At 45.4% G+C, this 26274-nt stretch overlaps 1 protein-coding gene across 1 annotated transcript in view; it reads left to right on the forward strand.

The window, feature by feature from the left end:
- The window catches only part of GRIP2 (glutamate receptor interacting protein 2), an 88835-nt gene that overhangs the window by 56350 nt on the left and 6211 nt on the right, over window positions 1-26274 (forward strand). The window contains exons 15-22 of the mRNA XM_085324713.1: window positions 7253-7319; window positions 8078-8223; window positions 8514-8658; window positions 13143-13282; window positions 15700-15876; window positions 19012-19165; window positions 22087-22207; window positions 22807-22875. Coding sequence (XP_085180839.1) covers window positions 7253-7319; window positions 8078-8223; window positions 8514-8658; window positions 13143-13282; window positions 15700-15876; window positions 19012-19165; window positions 22087-22207; window positions 22807-22875 — 1019 coding nt within the window. The remainder of the gene's footprint in view (window positions 1-7252; window positions 7320-8077; window positions 8224-8513; window positions 8659-13142; window positions 13283-15699; window positions 15877-19011; window positions 19166-22086; window positions 22208-22806; window positions 22876-26274) is intronic.

Here is a 26274-nt window from a genome sequence, read left to right on the forward strand (position 1 = left end):
ACTTTCTCCTTTCTATTCTGATTTCATTACATCACTCCCATTTAATTATCTTGGTTTCTATTCTGATGCATGTTTTTCATTTAAAGAACTTTTGGCCTCTTTGTAGAGGACATAACGTGGAGACATCTAGGCATGTCTATCCCTAAGTTCTGGCCAACTTTGGGTCTTGCTACATCTTACATCTGCGAACTTTTCCTTTATGGCAATCGTGAACTGGTCTTGCATCACTCATCCCTCTTTCATTGCTGGATAAACTAAGTTGCATTATCTCCAATTTGCCATGCCCAGAGGCAACTACCACATCTCAGCTGAAACAAAGCAACCTGTGAAACTGCAGTAATGGGATCTTCTGTCTGAGCCTTTAGGATCATGAACTCAGCTTTGTCTGGGGAATTGAGTCACTAAGGACACTTTAAACCTGGATTTCATTAAAACAGTTAAGCTATTTGCAATTACCTCTCAATTTTTACAGGATTAGTCAGTGAGTTAAGTGGATTTTTTTGTCCAATTTTGTCTAGGAATGATACTAATGTTGACTGGGGGGAGGGAGGTGACTTTGCACCTTGTGTTCTTTTCTCTCCCTCTCTTCCCAGCTTCCCATATTTGTGTTACAAGAATACTCCTAAGAAATAACAATTTTTAATATTTGGCTTAGTAGCAACTCCTGTTTTTGAAGATATCAAAGTGCTTTCTAAACATAGTAGAGCATCGGTAAAACCATTTCACTAGCAGGCAAGCAGGGACATAGGGAAACAGCTGAGGCAGAATTTGCCGTGGGTTCCCCAGCCTGGTGCCCTGCTCCTAGCGTTAGTATTAAAATCTCAGCATCATCTCAGGGAGAAATGAAGGATGCTGAATTTGATAGCAAATTCCTGCTGGCTTGAGCATGGCCAGGGTTTCACCCCATTTAAGCTTCAAAGCTCAGTGTTTGACTGGGGCTGGAGAGCAAAAGGCACCTGAAGGTTACCAACAAGAGTGCCAGATTTAATTTTTGGAGTCTCACTTAAATGGTATCTGTTTCAGAGGTGCGTTTACGCTTCAAGTGTATTTTTGTGTTGAAAATGTTTTCATGTGAGTTTTAAAAAATTGATTTCACACGCTTTTTAAAAATCACTGTTGAATAAAAATTGAATGAACTGATCACTAGTTTTAAAATAGATAGATATCCATTATCAAGTATAAAACAATATTTTAACAGTGTAATAGATTTGATCTTGTTGATTGTTGAACATGTTTGTAGGACGTTAATTAATGCATAAACATAAAAATATACTTCAGTTCTATGCTGAATCAAGCAAAAACTAGCAAAAAACTTGATTGTTGGCTGCTTATTGACCAACAATCCAGAAAATGTGGGGGCAAGTATGAAATGCTAATTGAATCCTGATTCTGTCTTCATATATTAGTCCATAAAACCTATTTCCATGTGACCCCTAGTGAATTATATCATCATGCTGTCACTCTGCCTCTGACCAAGCAGATAAACACACCAGTCTGGAACATTAACATCAAAATAAGCAGCCTTACAGTAAGTCCTCCCTGCAGGGACATGATGTGTGTGCAGGAGTGATGCAAGCAGCATGAGAAAAGAGGTAAAAACAGCTCTTTTCTGTTTTGTTCAGTTCCTCTCAGTGCTGTTGATCTAGACCTAGAAGTGCCTTTACAGCCTTCCTCCTGACAAGGAAAGGACCATAGCTTGTGTTCAGGGTAGAGGACTTGGCAAACTGGTCTCCCACACTGGATTTCTGTGTCCTTCACTGTACGACTGGGACAGGTTGAATAGATGACAGCCCAGCAGGATCAGTACAAGTGCCTCTGCGCTGTAGTTGCCACAGAATTGGGTTTGTTTTAAAACTTTGTGGTGCAGCTACACTGGAGACGAATTGCTTCCCTTGAGTTTTACCTCTTGGTTTCAGCCAGCTCAACTGTACTTGATTTGTCTGTCTAGGAAGGTTAGTGCTGCCTTCTTAACRCAGGCAAAAAGCGTTGCTGAGGCGCACTATGGAAATAAAGGCGATTGAGCTTGCCTTGAGCTGTGGCTCCTACAGCTGGTCGGGTGCTGGTGGGGGAGAGTAGGGCTCTTGGCGGATGTACTGAAAGATGCGTGTGATGGAGCTGTCTGCAGAAGGAACCGGGAATCTGCTGGGAAGCCTCGTGAAAGGACCACGAATCCAAGTGGTTTTTGCACGAGGAGAAGGACAGGCGCTGCTGGTTCTGGCGTGACGTACCGCGCGGGTCCGTGCTCGCTTCTGGTTAAGGCGGGTGGTTGTGCTCTGCGTGCATGGTCTGCGTGCTCAGGATGCAGTTCTTCCTGGGGCCCAAACAGAGCGTAGCAAAGCAAGCTAGAAAGCGTACTGCAGACATTTGCTGGTAGTGCTGTTTCCCCTTTCTTCCCCCAGAGGATAAACGGAAAGTCCAAGGCTTCAGGCTCTCATTAATTCTGCTCCGTATTTCTACGGCACCTCAGGTTCCCTTTCAGTCTCCTGCTTTTGCAGAGTGARGATCAGCAAGCGACAGAGCCGCCGTGTGCATGGCAACTCCTTGCCACAAGAAGCCAGTAAAACCTGTCCCCTTTTCTGCGCACTCCAGTGCCTTAGGTCTGCCACAGGGCGACGGCTGCGTTGGTTTTCAGAGCAAGGGCTCCTCGGGAAAGGACGGTGCGTGCGCGCTTGTGTCGCTGCCTGGAGCGCGGAAGCGAGAGGGCTCRGGAGCGCCCTGGTTTGCAGAGGCCTCTGAGCTGCTCCGACTCGCGTGCGTGCAAGGTGCACRGTGAGGCTTTTGCACACTACCGTGAAGAACTGGCTCTCAATAGCCTGCACTGCTCATCTCCGTTAGCAGAGCGCTCACCACCAGTGCTCTGCCTTTCTGCTTACGTTCAGTTCGAATGATATACTTGTGCCTTTGCAGACTTTCTGTAGATCTTCTACAAATTAAAATCTCCAGCAGCAAGAAGCTAATAGTTATGTTTTCTTGGAATACCCAATCGTTCAATACCTGACCTCTTAAAACAAGATAGGGACTTGTTATTAGCCTCTTGAAAACTATAGWTGATTACATGAAAGATTGCTGCTTCTGTTTTCCTTTTTTTGTCTGTCTCAAATACCCTCTCCAAGGGCTATTTGGGAAATTCACTGCAGGGTACGGGTATGTTGTTGCTGCTATTTAAGCAGGTATTCATATTATCACTTATTTGAGCTATACATTAMTTCTTTATGTAGCGTGTTTGTAGAATTACCCTTATATATCTTAAAAGTCAATTCCTGTGTCCTTGATGTGAAGTGCTAGAGATAAGGAGTAGCTATTATAACCACCTGTGGATGATAAAAACAGAATCTGGGTACATAGATAACTTCAGTTAAGTTGTTCAAGGAGTGGAATCGCGGTCCCAGCAAGAAGGTGGCTCTGTTAGGCGACCAAATCTAGCTTGTGGGCGCTGGATTCACCTGGGAGCTGCTGCCGGCCTGGCAGAGCGCGCCGGCTCCGCTCTCGTTCCCCTTGCAGCCTCTGAGCCCTTTCCCTGCTCGCTTGCAGCCTCAAGTGAGATTTGCAGCTATTCTACAAAGATGCTTTTATAGAAGTGAGGTATTCTGTCATGGTTTTGCTACCTGGAGATTTTGAAAGGAAATAGATCTACAGTGATGTAAATATCCTGCTTGCTGCAAGCACTGATAATTTATGCACCCGCTGCTAAAACTAATAAATGATGCAGGCAAAAGGTGAGTAGAAGGGACTTGATTTTCGTTGCTGCTTTATTGTAATTGATTCAGATTTGCTTTTATTCCTTTTCCCATTGCTTAGCTATCCTGGAATTACTGAGTTCCTGRTTTTGTTTGTTTTTTCCCCCTTTATAAATGTTTGTTTTCATAAATGTATTCTTAGGACATTATTACATTTTTTTTTTAAATTATACATTGACAAAATGTATGTCAATGATGCTGCTTTGGCTTATYGATAACAGAGGGCATTTATAACTGGTGGAAGCGTGGAGGCATTGAGTTATGGTCTGGTGCTCCTTGGAGGGGAATAATTTACCAGTAGGAGTCATTACACATTCTATTAAAAACACGAAATGGACATGTGTTTCTGGCCTCGTCATCCATCATAAAGTAAATGCCAAGTGAGCCAGAACCCCAGCAGAGGTGGCGAGAGACTGAAAGCAATTTATAAAAAGTAAATAACAGTATTGATCAATTTGCCTTTTTATCGCTGCCCTGTCACCACTGCGAAACAGTGTTTTCATTTGGAGTTTCTCCCCCACCCCGTGCTTCCAGCTTCACCAACTATTGATTTATGAAGCTTTCTCCTAGTCACTGGAGCAGATTTAAACTATCTTCTGTGCTGTTAAGCCTGCCAAAAATATGAATCTATCTGAAAAAGGACCTACTTCCACTAAAAGAGATTTGCCCTGGTGGATGCAGGTCAAACCCGAGTGCCCGCAGGGGAGACCAGTGCGGGTTTCTGCATGCCTTGAAGAGCCACGTCCTCGCTGAGGGAGGAGAACGACATGAGCTCAGCTCGATGCTCCCTTTGAGAGGCAGGGAAGGGCTTTGGGAGACCAAAGGCAAAATGAGGGAGTTACTAACTGCAGGTTTTCAAATTGACATTATTCAGTACTTTGAGATTTCACTGTCTTAACTTTGAMTCTTATGCCTCTTAAGAGAGAATTATTCATTAATTCTAACTTACCTTTCAGCTTTGTAGGTACTGACTAATAAGGATGATTTTATAAAGCCTTTCAATGTTATACTAAGTGATTATTTAAAAATGAAGGGCTGCCGGTTTGTTAAAGCATAGTTGGGATACCCTTTGCTGGTAGGGGAAGCAATTTACCATTATACATTTAACTAAAATATCATGAAGTCTGTTTGGAAAGTATGAGTTTAAAAAACAATTTTTCCTTAAAATTTGYTTTGTTCCTAATGGATAAAGCACTRTGTTTTTCACTCTCCCTTCTGCTATGAGCAAAGTGGTGCCGTGTACAGTGCTGACTGCTGTTGCTGAGTTGCAGAAGGATGGGGTCTAGCCCTCTGCTCCAGTCCTGACCACCATGACCATGATCCCGAGTGTCACCRTGTTGGTTAGATGGATGCTGTGTAAAATACTTTTTCTGCAGAGCATGAGGCATGTTGTTGCCTATGCTTTTTTTTCTCCTTTTTTGCTCCTTTGCATATTTGTGGTCTCTGGACCCATTTTTCCTGCCATGGCTGGGCTGGGTTTGGAGGTTACCATCCTGAATCCACTGCCTGGGCTATGGAGTTGTTTTCTAACCCACTTTTGTCACACCAGCTCTGCTTTGAAATGAATAAACACAGCGTGCAGCAGAAACAGTTGAGCTAACCTGGATGGCTTTGACAGAAGGAGGCTAGGGAGCGACTGCACATGTAACTACACTGGGCTTGGCCTCGTGGGGAGAGGGTGGAGGAGGTCTGCTAGCAGGATCTCCACCGCAGCCRCTCGACTGCAGCTCCACGCACCTGCCTCAGCAGGGAAGATGTATCTCATGTTCAGGAAGACATGGGAACAGCTGAGCTGAGCTGGATTAAGGTCTTGGACAGCAGCCCATGCTTGATGTTGAATGAAGTTGTATAGCAGTGGTAGATACAGAATGGCACATCTCCCTGTGCTGGCATCTAGCCGCTCATGACTTATGGCTTTCTGGATCTCCTYCTGGTGACCCGATGGATGTGAGACACCTTCTGGTGTTTTTTACATTGATTTTAGCCACATGAGCCTCTGTTTATGGTTAGTCATTCCTTCCCACTGCTCAGCTCTCTCCGGCTTGAGTCGGTGTATCTGCTGGCTTGTCCATGCTGATGAGAGGTTCAGCACAGACACRAGCCCTTAGTGAAGCTGAACAACCCCTCTACTTCTCTTCGGCTCACAGCCACAAGCTGGACATGAGTTTCCAGACAAAAATTGCATGGCACCACGCACCAGTGGGTCCTCAGAGAGACATGGGCAAAATAATTCTTTCAGATTCTGTATCGTTCAACAGTCRCATTGCCATGACTATCATATAATCAGTCACAGTTTGTGGTCTGACCTGACTTTTATGCTCAACCCTGTTACAGCTGAGATTGACTGTCTTTTTGCGCTACTCAATACAGAAGGTTTAGTTATATCAGGGAGAGAGTAGGTGACTGGCAAAGCATGTATAAGGTTTTTAAATCTCATAAATGAATGTAACCAACAGAACAAGCCAGAACAGAGGTGTTGGTAAGAGGAAGCGTTTATTCCTTTGTTATCTGACTTTCTGGAGCACTCTCTGACTCCTTTTCAGATCGGTGGGTTTCTGTGTGATTGATACCATCTACTTCCTAGATATTAATATCTGACCTACACTGGATATGTTCAGACACTTGYGAGTTTGTTCCATCCCGTGCAGTTTTTGCTAAGAAGCACCGTCAGCATTAAGCGAGATGATGCAACTCGCATAGGGAGGCAGGGAGGAGTGATGCAGGGCAACAAGGGTACTCTTGGCGCATGTTTGGCATGCAGATGGCAGAGAGGGCAGAAGGGGGTCGAGACATAAATCCCTCTTGGATTTCTCAAGAGAGCAGCAGGTCTTACAGGCAAATTTTAAAATGCAACTGCTCCAGGAGGTGCATACTTGTCTTTTGTGGGCTGAAAAGATTACCAGTCTGGGAGAAGAGAGAACAGGGCTGGAAACAACCCCTCCCACCTCCAGCCCTGAGAGCAGTACCGATGCTGTGATTTATGTGGTTGCATGAAGCAGTGGCATGAGGAGCTGAACCAACAGGGAAAAGCCATTTGTAAAATTTTCTTGGGTTATTTTCCACATAGAAATTTTCCAAACCCACTTTACTGCAAGACCGTGGAGATGTTTACGTTAGTGCGGCACTGAGAGYAGATATTCTGTAGCTAGCAATCCTATGGAATGGCTGACTATTGCCATAGATATTGACTTGTTCCCTGTCTCTAGTTAGAGGTGTGAGGAGAAAGCTGTTTAGTAGTGCTGGGATCAAGGAATCTTGCCTATTCTTCTTGGGCTCTGTGTGGCCTCCCCTTGCTTAGGAGGGGACCAAAGGAAGCAGCAACAAACAGATATCTGCTAGGAGTCAATTTTTCCCTCCCTGGTGTGATTTCCAGGGAAGCCACATTTCAAGTGTGAAGCATCGTTTTGCCAAAGAAGTGTAAATTCCCTTTCCTTTAACTCCTTCTCCACATTAACCACCCCCTCCTAGATTACAGGCTCAATACTGAGTTTCATGTCCACCTGTCTCTTTTGCAGCAGCAAGCAGAAAGCCAGGAGAGCCTTTGATCATCTCTGACATCAAGAAGGGGAGTGTTGCGCATAGGTRAGTGCAGGATTTTCTGTCTGCCAAAACCAATGCAAAATACGCAGCCCAGTAAAAGGGGTAGAAAGAAATCCAAGCAGCAGCACTTGGATCTGGGTTTTTGCAGTAGCTAAGGAAATGCTGACCGTAGAGGTTTGTCCTAAGCTGCAGTAGAGTTTGGTATAAAACTGTCTGTATTGAGATTAGTGAAGCTGAGCTAATGGAGAAGGTGGCCAGGGCAGTGATTCAGAGGTGCTGCTGTTATAGGAGAGAGGAGTGTTTATCCCAGTCATCAGTTCATATAAGAGCATGGTGAAGGGCTTCCCGAACATACGCCGTAACGTGCTGCAGCCCATCAGGTAGTTTGCTGCATCTCAGCTCCTGCCTGGGTGAACCGAATGAGTGCACTGTGGGAGCCTTGGGAGCAAGGCTTTCAGGACAGTTTAGTGCTGCTGGAGGGTTGCTTGTGCAGGACCTTGCAGAAAAAGTAGAATATGTGTCAGGGACCCTTCTCGGGTGCTATATGTCACCCAGGCTGTATATCCAAATAGGTAAGAGTAAGGGTGGCTAACTTCCTGCCTCACTCTGGGTCGATGCATGCTCCACACAAATGTCCTTCCTTTAAGTTATAATTGCCCCAAACTTAGTGGTTGTTTCCTGGAAAAGATCCAGGAGAGTAAAAAGCTAATATCATCATCTCCCTTGCAGAACTGAATGCATCACAAGATCTGAAAGGCAAATACAAATGTACTTTTAGTTTTCTTTTCCTTTCTGCATAGAACTGGCACCTTGGAGCCGGGAGACAAGCTGTTAGCCATTGATAACATCCGACTCGACAATTGCTCCATGGAGGATGCTGTGCAGATTTTAAGGCAATGTGAAGACCTGGTCAAATTGAAGATTAGGAAGGATGAAGATAATTCTGGTATAGAAATCCCAATGCAAACTGGTGCCTGTCCACTTTAATGACATTTCCCAATAGGTAGTACAAGCCAACAAAGATAAGAGCTGAAGCCTGTCTGGTCACCACTTTCCAATTGATTGTAGTCTATTTTTGTTATTTTGCACTTAAATGGAGCCTGGAAGGTTAAAATTCTGTTCTGTCTGAGCACAACCAAAGACTGCAGGCTTTTACTTCTAAATGCTATAAATCTTTCCTGTGACCTATTTCATATGTCAAATTTAAAAATTCAGTATTCCTGTTTTTTCTTGCAGATGAGCAGGAGACAACTGGTGCCATTATCTACACAGTGGAGCTGAAGCGATATGGTGGTCCCTTGGGAATAACCATCTCCGGGACAGAGGAACCTTTCGATCCTATCGTCATTTCGGGGTTGACTAAGCGTGGTCTGGCAGAAAGGTGAGGTTTAGGAGGCAGAAGAATGTATTGGCCTAGGAAGGGATCTTGAAGTTTGAAAAGATTCCTCTGCTTTCATGGACCCTTYCTAGGCGTTTTAGCCAGTTAATCTGCTAAAAAGGAAAGGTGCTGTAAAGGTACAAGCACTGTTACAAAGAGACAGCCCTGCAGGTGAGAGATGTGCAGACCTACACACAGGAAGTGTGGGGTGGCTGGGACTGTGCCATTAGGGTAGGGCCCAGTGATGAGAGAGGCTCAAAGCAAGGCCCTTCTGGAAGGGTCAGATCCAGGTTGAATGCAACATCTACGATAAAGGGTTCATCTGCTCCCTCTTTTGCTGAGATGCTCTCTAGTCCCTGGTTTCCCCCACCTTATCTCTTGTGGAGTGAGTGCTCAGCCTGCCCACAAAACCCCTGCAGCCTCCTAGCTGGGACTGACGTGCTGATGGACTACAGCTCGTGGCTGCGACAGCAGTGAGTCTGCTCGAATGACAGATCCCAGGGGTTGGGGAATCTGTCCTTGCTCATTGCTCAGTCTGTTGCATTTGGAGATATCTTAGCGCAGGGCTGGCATGCACCAGAGCAGCAGGCGTTTATACAGCAGGTTTACCTTCAGCAGCTGGGGAGGTTGACTCTGTGTGTGTTCGTGTGTCTGAATATATGTGCAGCATGGGATTTAAAGGATCAGAACATTGCTGAGRTAAGGTGAACGAAGTCATATGCTGTATCTTAATTTATCCATACCATAGCTGTGACTTGTAAGTAGATCTTTTCAGCAGCCRTGTGTCACTCTTCTCATAGGGTTGAATTACTCTCTGATGCTTGATGAGTAGAACAGCAGCAAAAACATCTGAGCAAGTAGGTATAAAGTGCTAGGCCTTGAGTAGGTTTGGCTTCAGGCCTGATCCTTTACTTTTCCCTGGTTCTAGGCCAGCCTCTGAGCTGAGCTGTACAACAAATCAGTGCAGTGTTCTGCATTCAATTCCCTGGCTCTTAGCACCTGCAGTGCTGCACATTTCTATTACTTTCTTTTGGTACCGAAGCAGAATTTCATTATATTCTGAGAAGGAAGAAGGATGGACTCAGTCAGCAGTGGTTCTTCTCTTTGGGGATTTTGCTTCACTGCCTCACCTCTATAGATTCGGTTATTTTTTCTGGAAAATAACAGCCAGATCTATAAAATATCCAAGACTTTTCTGTATAGCAGTTCTGCACTGTATCAGCTGCTCAGYGTGGGAGAGGTTAAAGACAGAAAGCCCAAATGCTGTCGGGCATCAGAAGACAGTCTTGTTCCCTTGTTGCTCTCCGGTCCCTTTGCAGCGCCGCTGGCTGTTCTTCGTTTGAACTTGGATGCACATCAGTGTCTGTTCCTTGGAGAAACATAGTGCAGGCAAGTGCTGCAGTACTATTGAATTTTGATTGGTAACTGGCACGCAGTAAGAAATAAAAAACCTTTTGAGAAGAGCAACAGGATCGTTTAGCATGTTCACCCTAACAGTCTAACAAATAAATGGTGCCTGTCCAGTGGAGCAGTGTGGGGATGGAGCATCATGGGGAGGTCTCTGGGTAACCTTGGCTCCCGGTGGGAAGGRGAAGGAAAGCTGCAGTGAAGCCTGCCTGCAGGAAAGGTTGCATATTTTTTCTCCTGGGAGCAGCAGTAAGCAGTGGCTTTCTTTGACCTTGTGAAGGCAAAAGATGTCCCTTTCTTRCCATTACATACCCTTCCCCATGCCACAGACATTCTTAGCCAGGTTCTGAGGGTGTCAGAGGTTTCTCAAGGCTGGAGTTTAAATCTGAACCTGTGCCTGGCTTTTGTTGGAGCACAGCACACGTTTGGGCAGTGGCAATGTGAGGCAGGCTGGGTCCTGGTGTCTGCTGATGGGGACGCTCTGCCTGCGCTCGTGGAGGGGCAGGGAAGGCTCTGCGCTGTGGCTCGTGCTGCTCTCCTGGTAACGGGGAAAGCAGAGTGTCCTCCAGGACCTGTCACACGTTTATSACAGCGGGTGACAGCCTGTTGGAGTTGAAAAGGCTCCAGATTCGAATGACTTGGGTTTTATCTTGACCTTGAGCATTTTTCTTCCTGGTCCTGTAGAAAGTTCCAGAGGTGGCTCAGGATAGTGGGGTTACTGTCAAGCRGCGGTTCTCTCCCACTGTTGGTCACTCTGTCACCCCTCCTGCAGTGCCTAGAGGTGACCTCGGCAYGGGCCACGGGGCTTGTTTTCCTTCTTCCCTGAACATGTATGCCCGGGATAGGAACCAGTACAGTTAGATTCTGGTTGAGGTTTAGTTGTTCTGAAAGAGCAATTTTGGACTTTCACTGATGTGTGAACATGTCTTTAAGGTCTTGACCAGCCTTCTCTAATACTCCCCGGCGAAGCAGATAGGGATCCAGGAGTCCTCAGCACCCACCTGCATTAGCGAGAGGGGCTGGGATGCTCCCACCACTCATGCACTGAGCAAATCCACACTGCGTGCAGGCAGCCASCTCTCCAGTAACCCATCTGGAGAGCAGCTGGCGCTGTGGCCCGGGTGCGCCTCAGAGCTTACCCCATGCTTGATTCTGCTATTGCATGAAGGTCTTTAGATTGGCTGGTGTTTGAGGTGAATAAGGATTACCTGTGATGAACAGAGAGGAACGAGGGTGGTTACAGAGAAAGCAGCTGTTTCTGGCTAACTCCCGCTCAGCTTCTGTCCGCTTGTCCGTGGAGTGATGCCTGGAAAACGAGAGGGAGACGTCCCTTGGTGGCCTGGATTTAGATTTTCTTTTTCCCCCGTTAAGAGAAAAACTGGTTGGTTGTGACCTTCCTTGTTAATCATTTTTGTATTTTCCCCTGCTGAGGGAGTTTCACAATTTCTGCACAGCAGTTATGTTATTCAGACATTGGCGGTCAGGCTTGTGTTGAGGATGGAGGAGATGCACTCCCATGAAAGATCAGTGGCTGGTTTCGTTGCCATGGGAGAAGGCCCTTAAATGCTGAACCACTGCAGCAAGCAAAGGATCGCCTTTAGTATGCTAGCAGTTAAGAATGTTTTTTTCGACTGTGTAGATGAAACTTTTAAGACAAGTACTCTGGTTGTGGTTTGACCTATAATTTATTTGAACTACGTAAGTTTTCCCCAATGGCTGCTTCTGTGTGGTTTCGGTGGTACAAGACAGACATCTAGTGGCCAGTTGGGACCATCATGACGTACTGTCCAGACATCTCAACAGGAACAGACTGAACAGCTCTGCCTGCTATTTGACTGCATTTCCTAATTTGATTTACTTATGGTAGATGTTTCACAGTGGCACATTTGTAATCTTTCTTTTGTCCTCCCTGAAACAGTTCCATATCTTGGGGAAAGATAAGTAGCTGTTTCATCTGCGACCGTATATGAAATCCTATTCCTGCAGCAGCAGCAATCCAGGTTTCTCTCCTAATGGACTAAATATAACCTTGGAGAGAGGCACGTTGCCATGAACAAAAAGAGATGACAGTCCAGATTTGTGGCACCTCCTGACTCAATCATCTGAGGTTCCTGTTAGCTAAACGTTGTAGCACGGCTGGAGAAAGGGARAATCGCTGCTCTCACTTGTTACCATTAGGGAGCTGTAGTATCAGTGCGATGAGCATGGTCAGATGAGCAGTGAGTGCTAAGTCCCTTTGGAGCTGCCAGGGCTGGTGATGGATATGTTCTGCACTACCTGCTGTACAGGAGCTGCCAGCACAGCAAAGCCTTGGCGGAGGTAAAATGGGTCTATGTCTGCAGGTAGACCCAGAAGGGAAGGATKGAGGAGTAGAGTGAGAATTGTTGTGAATCATTAATTCATTCCTAGCTATTCCTGAAGCCTGAGGATTTATTTACCAAAGAGCAGATGTTAGCGTCAGAAGAGAGCTGTGCAACAAAATGTGCTGACCTCTTCTAGCATGATCCTGCCTGAGAAAATCAGTGTTTTAGCTGCATAGGAGTGAACTTTAGATATATTAGGAACTGATTTGCAGCTGKCTCAGCTCGCAGCTTACACATGCAGTCTGACTGGACTTGTTTATGGGTTTCTAAGTTTGTCCTTCATTTCTTTCCATCAGTGCAAAATATGCCCTTCAGCTCTCTGTGTGAAGAAGACCTGTAGACATCACATACTGGGAATGCTCGTCCCTTTAGCATATAAGCCTCTTTGGCATTGAAAAGTTCTGAATTTAAACTGAATGTAAGTTGATCTAAAGTCCCAGTTACCAAGGGGCCTGGGAATTGAGATGTGCCTGTGTTCACGCACATGTGTGTTTGTATAGACGCTGCTGAAAGATTGGAGGAAAAACAGATTCCTGGTACTGGGGATGAATAAGGGAATTAGTGGTAGACAGTGCCAAGAGAAAAGCGAGTCATGATCTCAATTCTGTTTTAAAGTACTGAGAGTTAATTTGTTATTGCTTGAAGCAAGAACTTAATGGCCTGTCTCACTAAGGCAAATTGCCTTTCTACGTTTCTAACAGCATCTTTCCTCTCTAGAACTGGAGCCATCCATGTCGGTGACCGGATATTAGCTATTAATAACGTGAGCCTCAAGGGCAAGCCGCTGAGTGAAGCCATTCACCTACTCCAAATGGCAGGAGAGACGGTAACGCTGAAGATCAAGAAACAGACTGAAAGTGAGTTCAGGAGCCTGGCTGGGGTGGGAGGACACAAGTGTACCCCACCCAGGACCCAGGTGATGAAGTAGGTAGTGCTGTGGGTTTCCCCGTGTGCGTCGGTGTKCGGGGACCTGGCTGGCTGTTGGTGGCAGGTGAGACAGGGCAGTGTGGTTGGGATGGGGAGGAGAGGCTGGGGGCAGTGGGAAAAGAAGGGCATTCTTTGGGCTTCTGAGACAAAGATGGAAAGAAAAAGGCAACCCATGGACTCTCTGGCACTGGGAAGAGATTAGGCAGCAGGTTTTTGGCTGTAACAATTTATTTTTGGTCTGGCACCTTGTGCCACTGGCTTCCCAATTCTCCCTGTCTCTGTGAGTGCTTCACACAAAAGGAAAGCAGAAGATGCTTTTAAAAGTAGAGGAGTATAGGTTTTTAAAATATAAATGCCCCAAATGAGCCAGGGGATTCTGAACGAGTGAAATCTATGGAAAAAAAAAATATGTAACTGAACTTTTGAAAGCAATTGGCAATAAATCTTTTATGCCCCTTTTTAGCTCGGGATCCTGAGATCATCTTTCAAAGCAACCTACCTTCACTCTAAAATCCACCTTTGTCTTTCTTTGCCAAGCTCCCTACAGCTTTGAAACTGTCCCACTTCATGCGGTACCAAAGGAGCAGGAGCAGATCTAGAATGGCAGACCACTTCTTTGGGGAAGGAGAGGGAGGACGGGAGAAACCAGGGAAAGTGCAAACATTTCTCCCCAAACTACATCTACAAAATCACAGGCAAACATACTTTTCCATACATTGCAGAAGGGGGCTAGTGAGTTCGACCTTCATTTCTGTGTTTGTGCCATACTTGAGCAGCCTCTAGACCTGGCTTGACCTACCCAAGCAGTGGCTACRATGCTGCAGGAACTGGAAGGCATCRARTGATAAAGCTCTTCCAAGCTCACTTGGCCTRTGGGATTTCTGCCCTGCATCTGGAGAAGTGGCATTGCTCTCTTGTGTTGCAATTCTTATCTGTAAATCTCAAAGCACTTTACAAATCTGTGGCATTGCAGCTGTTTTAGAAATGGAGGAAAGCAAGCCAGGACATAGTGGCTTAGCAAAGTAGAGGTAGAACTGGGGAATTGGTCCCTCTTCAAGAAATCCTAGTCTTATTCCCAGAGGCCGAGCTTCGTGATCCTTGGTCTGAAATAATCATTTTTCCCTGCTGACACTTAGCATCCTCTCAGCCACTCACTGAAATAAGTGCCAGTTGGAGTCTCATTAATCTTTCTAAGAATGAATCAGGCATAATTGAAATTCCAAGGTAATATTGTGTTAATTGTTCTCAATTCAATTCAAAGGTGAGCAGTCCTTTGAATGCTTGGAAAACGGGGACTTTCAGGACACTGGCCTTTGGTAAAATAATCTGTCCTCATTGACAAATGCAGACTTTCAGAGGCTCTTTATTCCAGCTAATTCTCCAACAGTCAGAAGCCTGGGATGGGAGATCTGGGATGTGGATGGCTAACAACATATTTAATCAATCAAGACTTTAAAATATTCGATATGAAGAAATGCTTGTGTTGAGAAACCTTGCTTGTATAGCTTTTGGTTGGAAGGGAGTTTGATACAATGATAATAAGGGCCTATTATTAGTAAAATAATGGAAGGGAGGACTGAGCTTCATCATCCACGTTCAGCTTTCCATTTTCCAGTCATTAATCAGGGGAAATTCAGTCTCAAAATATCAGACCTAGGAATACTACCTTTGTCTTGAGGCTGCATAAGGAGACTCTTGCTGAGGTGGTGGTTTGCCTTGAATTGATATGAGATTGTACAGTCTTGGAAGAGGGATGTAAATTCAGGCATGGTCATTTGAGATTAGTTTGCATTGTCATGGGAATGTCAGTGAAACTTTTTCTGGTATGAAGTTCATAGCTAGCACCCTGACTAGGTGCTACTGACACAGTTTGGGTCCTGTCCCCAAAGGCAAATCATGCCAGAAGCTTCTTGGCTGGAAGCACTTCTGATCTGAGTCACAAAGGCTCTCTGAGATCAGAAGGACCTATGATGCCTTACTCCTCAGTGGCTCTCACTTATCTAGGCAGGTGTGCTCTGTAGGAAGCTTACAAAGACACAAGAAGATGGACTTGTGAGTCTAGATTCAGGTCTCGGCTCTCTCATATTCCAGGATATATTCCAAATCCCAGTAGATGCTTCTTACATCTTGCATGTGCTAAAACTCTGAAAGGCAGTTTTTCAGTGTCGTGTGAGGTAAGGGTACTGTATGAAATCTGTTTAACTGTAATGCTCAGACTTTTCTCAGTTACATTTGAAGAATCAAAGAGGTTCTTCAGAAGACTTGTATCACCTGGGTTTGTTCCCATGTGAACCTTTCCCTGAGGCTTGCTCTTCATGCCTGGTAAAGCAGTGTGTTCTGGTTTCAGAACCCTATCCCAAGAAATCTGGGAGTATAAATGAAGTGAGTGACCCAGAAGATGAACTGACAGACTCCCAGAAAACTAGCAAGCTGTCTGAGATTTACTCTACCACAATTCCTAGTGTGGACAGTGCTATGGAGTCCTGGGATGGCTCAGGCATTGATGCTGGCTATGGAAGCCAAGGTAAGCAGTGTCCTCTTTCATTACAGGTCTCTGAGCCCATGTGAAAACAGGTGGAGCCTTCTGGCCTGTTTGGAGGTTCAGCTTGAGCCATGGATTGTGATCTGGCTGCACTTGCATAGCTCCTTGGCTCCAGCAAGGAGATGGCCTTCTAAAATACATTCATGTGATGCTCTGAGTTCATGTGTCTGTTTTATATTTTTATTAGTGTGTTCTCCTTGCTTATGTGGCATCATGCTGTTCACAGCATTTTCAAAACCATTACAGCACTTTAGTTCATGTAATCAGGAGAAATATTCACCGTCCGTATGTCTTACAAAATACTTGGTCTATAGTTCATTTTTAAATCTTCAGAGAGGCCGTGTGAGATGTATTAATCCTCTTCAGGATGTTTTAAAATGTACAAGAATTTCTTTTGACTAGGAATTCACTTACTCAACAAAATAATTGAGGTAATACTATGAGAAAGGGTCTCTAACTCTCCTGTGAGTGATCAGATGTATCGTGTGACTCTGAGGCCAAATTTGTTCAGCTGTGGCTTCTGAAAAGCATATAGAATTGGGATGGAAGATGTTCTAGTCCTGGGAATAGGTTGTCATTTGGAGGAAAGCACTTGGAAAATAGCTATTCTAGTTCAGATTTAGTGACACAAGCTAGTCACACAAGCTAGTTGCCCACCTTGAAACAAACCCCTGAAACACCATCCAAAAAGGAAATTAGTGAAAAGACTGCTGTCCAGAAAAGAACATAGAAATAGAGGGAGGTACTCCAGGAGTGGTGCTGTGTAGCGCCTTCAGTGAGCTGGACAAAGTGTTTGCCTATGTGACTTAGAAAGAAAAACTCAAAGGACAGCACCATGCTAGTGTGTCACTCCACAGCGCTCGTGTCTTACTTCGTTCTCTGAAGTCTTAATTCAGTAGTRCAGGTGGGACTAGAGGCTTCATTAAAGAGAGATCCACTGGCCTTCAAAATGCTGCAGTCTTTCTCCATCTAATTGAATATTAACACAAGTCAGACACTGGATTTAGCAAAGTGATTACTTTCATTGGTAAACTGAGAGCAAGTAATTGAATACAGAGCTCCACAGAGAAGGGCTGATGATAAGCTGCCCAATAACCACAGAAGGCAACTTTGCTTCAGGAGCTTTCTCATCTTTCCTGGTAATTGCATTTTGCTGCACAGTGTTACGCTGTTGCTGGCTGGAAAGAGGAATACTGGGGGGCAGCAGGATGCTGAGAAGGAAAGGCAGGCTAAACCACGGGGCCAGCAGGAGTGCAGGGCAGGCAGGATGCAGAGAGCTCGCAGGAAACCCAGAGGTTGGGGTTTACTCTCCAAATAGAGAGCGATGGATCAGGCACCTCACCCTTGTGCTTTTTAGTTTCATTCACAGCTAAGCAGCTCTGGGAAAGGGTGCTGCAAGGCTCTGGTGGGAACATACCACCAGGTGGCTCTGAATCCCAAAGATTCGGCAGCAGCTCTCCCAGGGAGATGCTTGTAGAGGCAGGACTGAAAGGAGAAGGTTAAATCAATGGCACTCAGGCAACAGCTGTATATACATACCCGTGGATTCCCCAAGGTGCACCCAGGGCAAATCTGTTTCCTGCTCACTGCAGGGACTTACATGCAGGGACCTTGTTCACCTGGCCCAGCAAACAGCTAATGCTCCTAGCTGTTATAAAATGTTGGCAAGCATTTTTCTGGGGCTCTCTCCAGAGCAGTCTAACCTTTGAAAACACTGAGAGGAAACACTTAGCTAAGAGAAATAACAGGGCTTGGCATTTTCAAAGAAAATGCTGGCACTGTCTTGGGTATTTCCAGTGCTCTTAGCTGTTTGGAAGGTCAAGTCTCCTTTAATTATGTGTTTCTTCGTTACCTCTTCCTGTTTGCTTGGCACAGTGTGTAACAAAAGTGCAGGAGGTTTCTTGGAAAGGCTATGAGGTTTTCTCTGAAATGCTGAATGGACAGGAGAACGAGAGCAGGGTACTCAGAAGATTTATTGCCACTGCGCATGACACTTGCGTTAGAGAGGAATGCTCTATTTTGGAATGATTCTGTCCAGGCAAGTCCTTATGAGACCTGGAGATTTTGTGACTTGCAGTAGCACTGGATCTGTGTTTTGGGACTAATACCTCCTGCAGTGTGTGAAGGTCCTTGGGGACATACTGAAACTTGTATAATTTCATCCTAATGATTCACATTGGTCTTCTGTTGAATGCAATACAGATGATTCTCCTGTTCTCTCAAGCAAGCAGAGTTTTTCCCTCTACTCCTTGCCTTGTGTGTGTATGACACTGAAGCCGTTTTCCATACCTGCCCCAGAGGATCCTGAAGGCACTGGCCTGCAGGAAGTCTTTGCCAGCTGCAGGAACCCAGCTGGCAGCTTTCAGGATCAGGGGTCTTTCCCAAGACAATCCCTACTGCTGCCACTGATCACACTGAAGCAGGTGGCTACCTCTAGATACCCTCAGCATCATTACACTATTTGAAGGGAGGCTACTGTATTTGGCTGCTCTAGATGTGATTTCTATGCTGTTGTCCTCCTATATGTCCTACAGTATTTCCACTGTGTCTGTTAAGTTCCGAGGACAGTTGGGAATCTAAATTAAGTTTGTTTCCTAGTAGAAATTAGGTATCTAAATCCCTTAAAATTAATGGAATTGTGCTTGCCCTGAGGGACGTTTGGCAGTATCTTCCTTTTACCCTACAAAAGATTCATTGTATCTGAAGGTGGCCACTTCAATAGCATGATTTCTGTAGGTTCCGGGTGGAAACAGGAGCAGCTAAAGTTAGAGTTGGCTGATGTGATAGGATACAAGACCTGTATCTATGGATGCAGGTAGTCCCAGGTTCAGAGATCGTGGATCCATATCACAAAACTACTCAGAAGGGGGAAAAGGGAGAAATGGGGCACTGTGTGACAAGATCCTGAAACGTTCATATGGCTTAAACAAGTAGAGATGGGCGGAACATCTTTTTGATTCCCCTTTGAAAGACTGAAACAGAGGCAAWGTGTGATACAGAAAGCCTCAGATTTGGGATTTAGGGAAGACAACCCTCCTAGCTCGGTGTGATKTATTACATCTGGGTTTTCTAACCAAGTGGTGGTGTTCTTTCTTCCCTATGGTTCACCTTCCCTAGGTACATATGTGCCTCAAGCTGCTGGCATAGCCCTTCATCCGCATGAATGGAGACATAGCAGGCAGAAGAACAGCACCCCTCCGGGGGATCCCAGGAAAAATTACCCCTACATGGATGGCAGCTTCAGTGAAGATGACTGGGACAAGCCCACCAGGTATGGAGGGACAGGGGGAACAGAGGGATGGGTGGGCAGGTTCGTGAATGTGAGAGTTGCTGGTGATGTTATGGGACGAAGGGGCACCCGAATGTGTGATGGAGCAGATCAGTCTGCAGCGGGCAGGAGAGCGGTTACCTGGGCTTGGCATCCTGTAGGGGTGAGGAGGGCACCTGGAATGGGACCAGCTCCTCTGCACCAGGTTGCCCAGACATAACTGTGGCATGTCTGCCATTCCCAGGCCAGTTTCATGTTTGGAGCTGGAATGGTCTCAGCTGCAGGGAGCACAGGTTCTTACTGCGTCTCATACTCCTGCCATGTAAAGGCCTGCTTGATAGCTTAGGTGTAATCCACAGGTACAGCCAGGRCTGTCCCCCCTTAGCCAGAAACTTTTAAGTGAGGATGCAGCTTCACAACAACTCTATGCGTAGAAGCCAAAAAGGCCAGCCAAAGCTCTTGGTAGACCAATATGCAGTTGTATGTCTGATTTAAAATCGTGGCTGAGTCAACCTTCTGCTCCACCACCATACTAGAAATCCCTGGGGGGCATGCAGCACATGCAGAGAGGGCTGCATCTGCCCTTGGCTCTRGGTGAAGATCCTGTAGGCTCGTTCCTCCACTGCCCAGGCCAGGCAGGTCCCTCACCGAGCCATGCATGAAGGAAAGGCGTCCTTGCTTCATAACTAACCCTATCCTCAGCTTTCTCCAGAGTCCCCACAGTTTTGTGTGTTGTGTTGTTGTTACTGTCAGTTGTTCTTTTTTTTTTATTTTTGTTTGTCCAAACAAAACCCTTAGAACATCTCATGGCCATTTCCACCTATTTAAAGATGATCAAACTGGCAGGAAGGCTGGCAGCGGCTGATACTTTGTTCTTGTTTTGCCTCTCAGCAAGGGCTGGCCTCGCAAAGGTCGTTGATCTCTATTGGCCCTCCCAGGGAGGCCGCTGACCGCTGAGGTTAGCGAATTTGAGTTCTTGAAGCCCCCATGTGTCCCAAATGAGGGCTCTGAACCCTGATGTCAAAGTGCAAGTGAAAYGGTTCATGCTACTGAGCCCTCTTATTAGAGAGGAAAACAAAACGCATCTAGCACCAGCTGCCTTTAGCCTGGAAAAACCTGCTGACCTACTGGTGTGAGAGCCTGTACCAATTCATCCAAGTCCTGAACGTGTTTGTTATATTACTGATTGGAGAGGGAAGAAGCCCTTAACTGGAAGGAAGGTTTGCCTTTTTGGAAACCTGAGAGCTGAGGAAGGAAATGAGTAAGGGGAGAGAATCAAAAATTCCTTTTGGAGGGGATTTTAGTTTATTTTTGTAAAGTCTTGCTGGGTATTTTTTTGGCCTTTCTGCCTGGGGTAAGGGCTGATCTTCCTTTGAAAGCTGATTCTGATGAAAGCTAGGGAGTAAATTTAAAATGCAATAAGCCATGCCAAATGTCTGTCTTTCCAGGCAGACTGTGAGRTCTTGATCCAAGAAAGAGCAAAAGTGTGTGTCTTTGCATTTATGCTCACGGAGAACTCTCGTTCAAACCAGTGGATGAAAAGCAAAGCACGTGCTGAAAGCTGCACCGAATCAGGGCCAACGTTAAGAGTGATCAGGAAAAAAAATAGCCCAAGGGGTCATTATATATTTAATTGAAATCAAGCTTTTTTTAAGCTTATACTCAARTAAAACGTTTCAAGTGGCTTGGGTCTATCCGTCCCCCTCATCTGCAGCTTTAACGACCCTCCATAAGCCATGTGAGGTGGTGCCAGGTGTTGCAGAGGTGGAGCCTYGTACATGCAGCTACTAGTAAGACATGTAGGAGATGCATTAGGGCCGCTCTAATGTAACTGTGCCCCTGGGCGCTCTCCCTACGACACGTTAGATGGGTTTATCATGGTCTTGATTTAATGCTGCAAAGAACTTCCTTCAAGAGCTCCTGGTAGACTGAGTGCTGTAGGTCAGAGTTTTGCACAGAGCTTGGTGTGCAATAAGCGCTGTCCAAACAATGCTGTCCTGTGCTCCTCCAGTTCTTCAGAGGACTTCAGCATGTTTAAATGCCATTTGCTTTAGAAGTCCGAGAAGCGAGCCTGGCTTTGTGCTCAGAGACGGAGAAACTGAAACTGCCAGGGTGGGAAATTGCTGACTCCCAGGCGAGATGCACCCAGTGTTCACGTTAATGTGTACTTGTACAAGTTTGAGAGAGGTTATCTCTGTCCTTATTCTCTGTTGTAGACAGGCCTGATGACAATCTTTACACGGCTGTAAGTGCAATGACTGTTATGTAGCAAAAAAAGAGACCTACTGAATGTAACATCTCACTTCCCTGGCCATCACAGCCCAAAGAAAATGCAGCTCGGTTTGTATGGGTTATACGCTGACACGGTCGATATTGCTGGCTGTAGTGTGCATTTACTTGTCCAGCCTAGGGCAATCATTTTTGTATACATCTTTGCATTATTTACTCTCATAGAGACCTAATGTATTTATCATTTTCTCACCATGTCTGTTACCCTCTGTGTTTTTCTCTCTCTTCTCAGGTGTTCTGTGTCTCAGATCTGAGCTCTATCCCATCAGCCTTTGTACTAACAGTCTCTGAGGCTCCTGGTTTACCCATAACGCATCCTTTTTTCTTTCACTTCTCTATTTCACCAAAACGTCTTCCTAAACCTACAATCTTCCTACAGGCACTTTTTAATTTACCCTTTGAACTTTGACATTACTACACCAACTTAATTCTTCCTTTGAAGGACTCTTGCCCCGTTAGTAAATGCATGGAGGTCTCGTATTCGGACTCTTGTCTGAAAAGTTCATATTGTTTGCTTTTGTATATGAAGACTCTTCAAGTCTCTGCTTTTACTGGTGAGACACTTGCTGTAGCCTCGCGGCTTTCATCCTGCTGCAGAAGAGTGCTGACAATGTTTGGTTCCTACGTTACAACAGATAYCCCAACCGCCAAAATGGCCTAGAGACCACTCACGAGGATAGTTTTTGGCGTGTTTTTGGAGAAGCTTTGGAGGATTTGGAAACATGCGGCCAGTCTGAACTTTTGAGGGAGATTGAGGTAAATCACTTTCCAAATTTGCTGCTGTTCTGTTTTGCTCTTGCCAGAAATGCTCAACTGTTTTTCTAGAGGTGTTAATTGACCATGGCATCCCTGGGCTGCCAGTGGTGTGAAGAGGGTTACCCTAGAGTTTAATCTGTTTAAGTGTTTGTGCTAATGGATGGCCATGTCTCATTAGATAGTTACCTACATGCACTTTTTAGATCAGCTGCTGAATTATCCACCGGTAACTCCATGCTCCTTTTTACAATCTCTGTTGCTGGCCAGCAATCTTCGTCTGGCTGTTGGCAAAGTTTCCCTGTCCAACAGTAAACACTCTACCTGCAAAGAGATATTCTGTCAGAAGCAATTAGAGGCCAAACAAAATGGGCCCCAAAATATCCATAGGGACYGAAGCTTTGGCTGACTTCAAATATAGACAGACTCAACAGGTATCTTGCATTCAGCTGTCACTCTGCCGGATACCATTTCAGTAAAATGGGTAATTGGAAGCTTTACAGCCAGCCTTCCCCATGGAAAAATCTGGGAAAGTAATTGCTTCCTGCAGAAATAAAGGTGTTTCCTCTCTTCACAAACTACTTTCTCTTTTCTTTATCCAGAATGCTCTGGAGGTCACGTTATTGTGTCCGGTTATAGGATGGGGAGCCTGGAATTTTAAGCCGTGGGATGCAAATAAAGGCTTCCCTTGAGACTGCCGAACAGCGGGAACAAACCTGCGCCAGCCAGCCGGGATCTGTGCACCTCGTGCTGCAATTTGGCAAGCCAGCACGGCTGGCAGTGCAGGGCACGGCTGCACGAGTCCTCAGGGTCTGACTCAGCCTGTGGTTTGCAGTGCAGCAGGAGAAACAGGGTCCAGGGGGCTCCTCTCTTCCCCTTCCTCCTGGGAGGGTCGGGGAAGGCTCCATGGGTTGTACCATGCCTCACCTCAAAAATGTGGCCAGTAGCCAAGGTAACTCCCTTGACCAATGTCTCATACGCAAGGTTTGGATTTGAGATGGTGTTGCYGGGCATTTCAGGCTAATGTGCTCTTTAATCCTAAGCCCTGCATAGGGGGATCTCCACCATCTCCCCCTGTTCTGCCCCCCTGTATCCTGGGCTGTTCTCATGGAWAATTACGTGTTGCTAAACCTTTAGGAAGAAAGGCCATTTCAGAATAATTGGAGACGGAAAAGGAAAGTCCTGCTTTGGTCTGTCTGTGAAAGTGTTGATGACAAGGGACTTAATTGTTCTTTCCTCCTTGATCCTGAGCAATTTTAAGTAGAGGAGGAAGTTGCAATGAAATTTATTGTGTCGAAGCACGAAACACAGTGTATTTATTATCTTAACTATTCATGAAAGGCTAACTTGAAATGCCAAGATAGAGAAAAATATCTTTCTGCTAATTCTTTTTTTCTTTTGCAAAGATTTGTGATGCAGGAATACATGGGCTTTTCAATCACGCTGTTTTAAGGCTTTGGAGCTTTGACAGCTATAAGAAGGTTTTTAAAAATGGAAAGAAATTTTAGAAAAAGCTGAATGCCTCCTGAGATTTGGTGCATGTGGCATGTTTCCAGAATTTTTTAGAAAGTTCTGAGAACAGAAAGGAAGTTGCTATGTTTTTAACAGAATTTTAAAGGGTTTCAGCTGCCCTTTTATCAAACCTAAGTACCACTAGTCTGTTCCTCCCTGTCCATGTAAYTGTCCTCCGTGAGGTGGGATTTGTGAGGAGTGATGTTCATTAGGACTCTCACTGTATCGGAGGTTTCTAAGCCCCAGCTCCTGGACTCCTATGATTTTTATAACAGTCTCAGATTGTTTGTTTGAAAATTGGACCCTTCATGCTTGACATTTGAAGAGCAAAGAYAGACACACAAAATGATCCAATATAGCTAAGTATCAGGAGCCCTGTACTCGTGAGATGCCTGACCTGTGCCTTTGATCACTGAGGCCTGACAACGTGGGTGCCCAAGGGTTAGGGAAAGCAACTTAGGGCAAGTCTCACCTCTGCCAAGCCAAGCACTCAAGCCTTCTTCTGCACTGCAGTGACGTGAGSCTCTTACCAAAATCTGCCAGCAATAACTTTTCCACCAGTGGAGCTGATCATGTATGATCATGTAGCTGGATCACTAGAGACCTTCTGTGTTGGTTTGGGACCCTGAAGGCCTTGGGAAAGCACRTTCTGGCTGAAGTCAGTGACAAGCATGGGAAATGAGGCCTGGGTGAGGTTTGGATCTGGCTTTTGTGTGGTRTAGCAGATGAGTGGAGGCGTACAGATAATTACGAACTTGAGAAAGTGTTGAAAGTCCTAAAATTCACCCAGGAGGATGGGAAATTTGGCTAAGGTCCCCAAAGTTACCTAGGCACTCAAATTTGCTTTCAGTGGGAACAAGGCTCCAAAATAACTTCTTTGGGATCTTGGCCTGCAACAGAAATGGTTTTCTGATGCATCTCTTACCCAGGGGGTTACCAAAATCCAGTCACTRCAAGCTGGCTCAGTACAGTGCATTCTTGTTTCCTGGGCTGGTCGTAGTCAATCTAGATGATTTATCCTGGCAGTGCTGAAAATGCTGCTGTAACTCACTGTGCGTAGGATCACATCTCACTCTGCTGGTACTYACCACTCATCCTGTCACCCACCCCTATCTCACGGCAGGGTGAGTATGGACTTTCTAAGTTTGTCCAGCCACCCTAAAAACTTGATTTTATTTGCTAATTTGCAGAAACATGCTCACATACCTCTGGCAATCCAYTCCAGCCCATGGGGTCTGGGTTAGAGACAGGCTTTAGTTCCTAAGTGTTAGGAAAACCGAGACATGAGAAAAAAAAAAAAAAACGTGCGGTGGCCGCGGGCTGGAGGAGCCTGGAATAGCCCATTCTGAGGTACTGCTTGCAGTGAACTCAGCGTCTGGCAAATTGCTTGTAATCCTGCAAGATTAAATATGTTAAAGACCCAGAAGGGATTGAATGCTGTAGGAAGGGCAGGCCATTAGATACACCATTTGCAGAGTGTGAGGTAGGACAGTAGCATGACCTGCACAGACCTTTCCATTCTCTTCTTCTGCACCACGGCGCTTGTGTTTTTACGGCACGGTGTTCCRGGGGATTTCAAGGCTGTCTGAGGTCAGTGAACAAATATGCCTTGGTTGGCTGTACCCCTCCATTTGTTAATCTACTCTTGAAGTATTTGGTAACTCGACGTCCTTCCAGCTTGTGGCAGGTATTTGAGTTCTGTCCAGACTCAAGCTGATTAAGTGATTTTTGTGTGAAGCCCTGAAAAGTACTAGGAAACTTGCAAAATTAAGAGAGTTTCCGTATTTTATCTGTCCTTATTTGGGATAACATGGGTAATGCTGGCACTTTCATACTGCCACCAGAATTTGCTTTATATTCCTTTGTTTCAGCTGGAAGCAAAGAGCTGGAGGACCTTGATTAGAGATTTAATCAGTTAATATTTCCCCTGTGCACATGAACAATTGCTCTTTGACTTGCCATTCAGCACTGCTGAATTTTGCTATTTGCTCCCTGCTTTTCCTTTTCTTTCTCCTACCTTTTGGCATTTAATGGGCCTGCAGACTTCTGAAGCCTGAACTCTGAAGTGATGATTTTCATCATGCTATTTAAATGGACTCTGTGACCTGGAGGCAGTTGAGGTTCCACAGGCTGGATTCCTGACTCCTTCATTAGCTTTGATCCATGTAATTTCATTAATRAAACGTATTGTCAAATAGAGTAGAATCTACTTAGGGACTTCTTTTAATGGATGCTATTAAGGATGACCAGGCTTAAATATTACTTAATTTCATATTTTTAATTCAGTTTTGCTCAGTGAAGGCTCCCACTTACTGGCAGATAAAATCCTAATTTCTCTGCTGAATTGGCCTCAGCGGAGTCCAAGGTACAGACTTCTCTGGGCCATTGCTGATGCTGAGCAACACTGACTGGGAAGACCCCAGTTCCTTTGGGGAGCACTGCAGCATCAGGATGTTCATCACTTTTGATGTCATTCTTAAAAGAGTCGAGAAGGTTCCTGACACAGAAGAGGCCTGCCCATTCCCATCTATGCTTTTTTTTTTTTTTTTTTTTTTTTT

Source organism: Rhea americana, unplaced genomic scaffold (assembly GCF_003343005.1).
Source record: "Rhea americana isolate MKP2758 unplaced genomic scaffold, rheAme1 scaffold_120, whole genome shotgun sequence".
NCBI lineage: Eukaryota > Metazoa > Chordata > Aves > Rheiformes > Rheidae > Rhea > Rhea americana.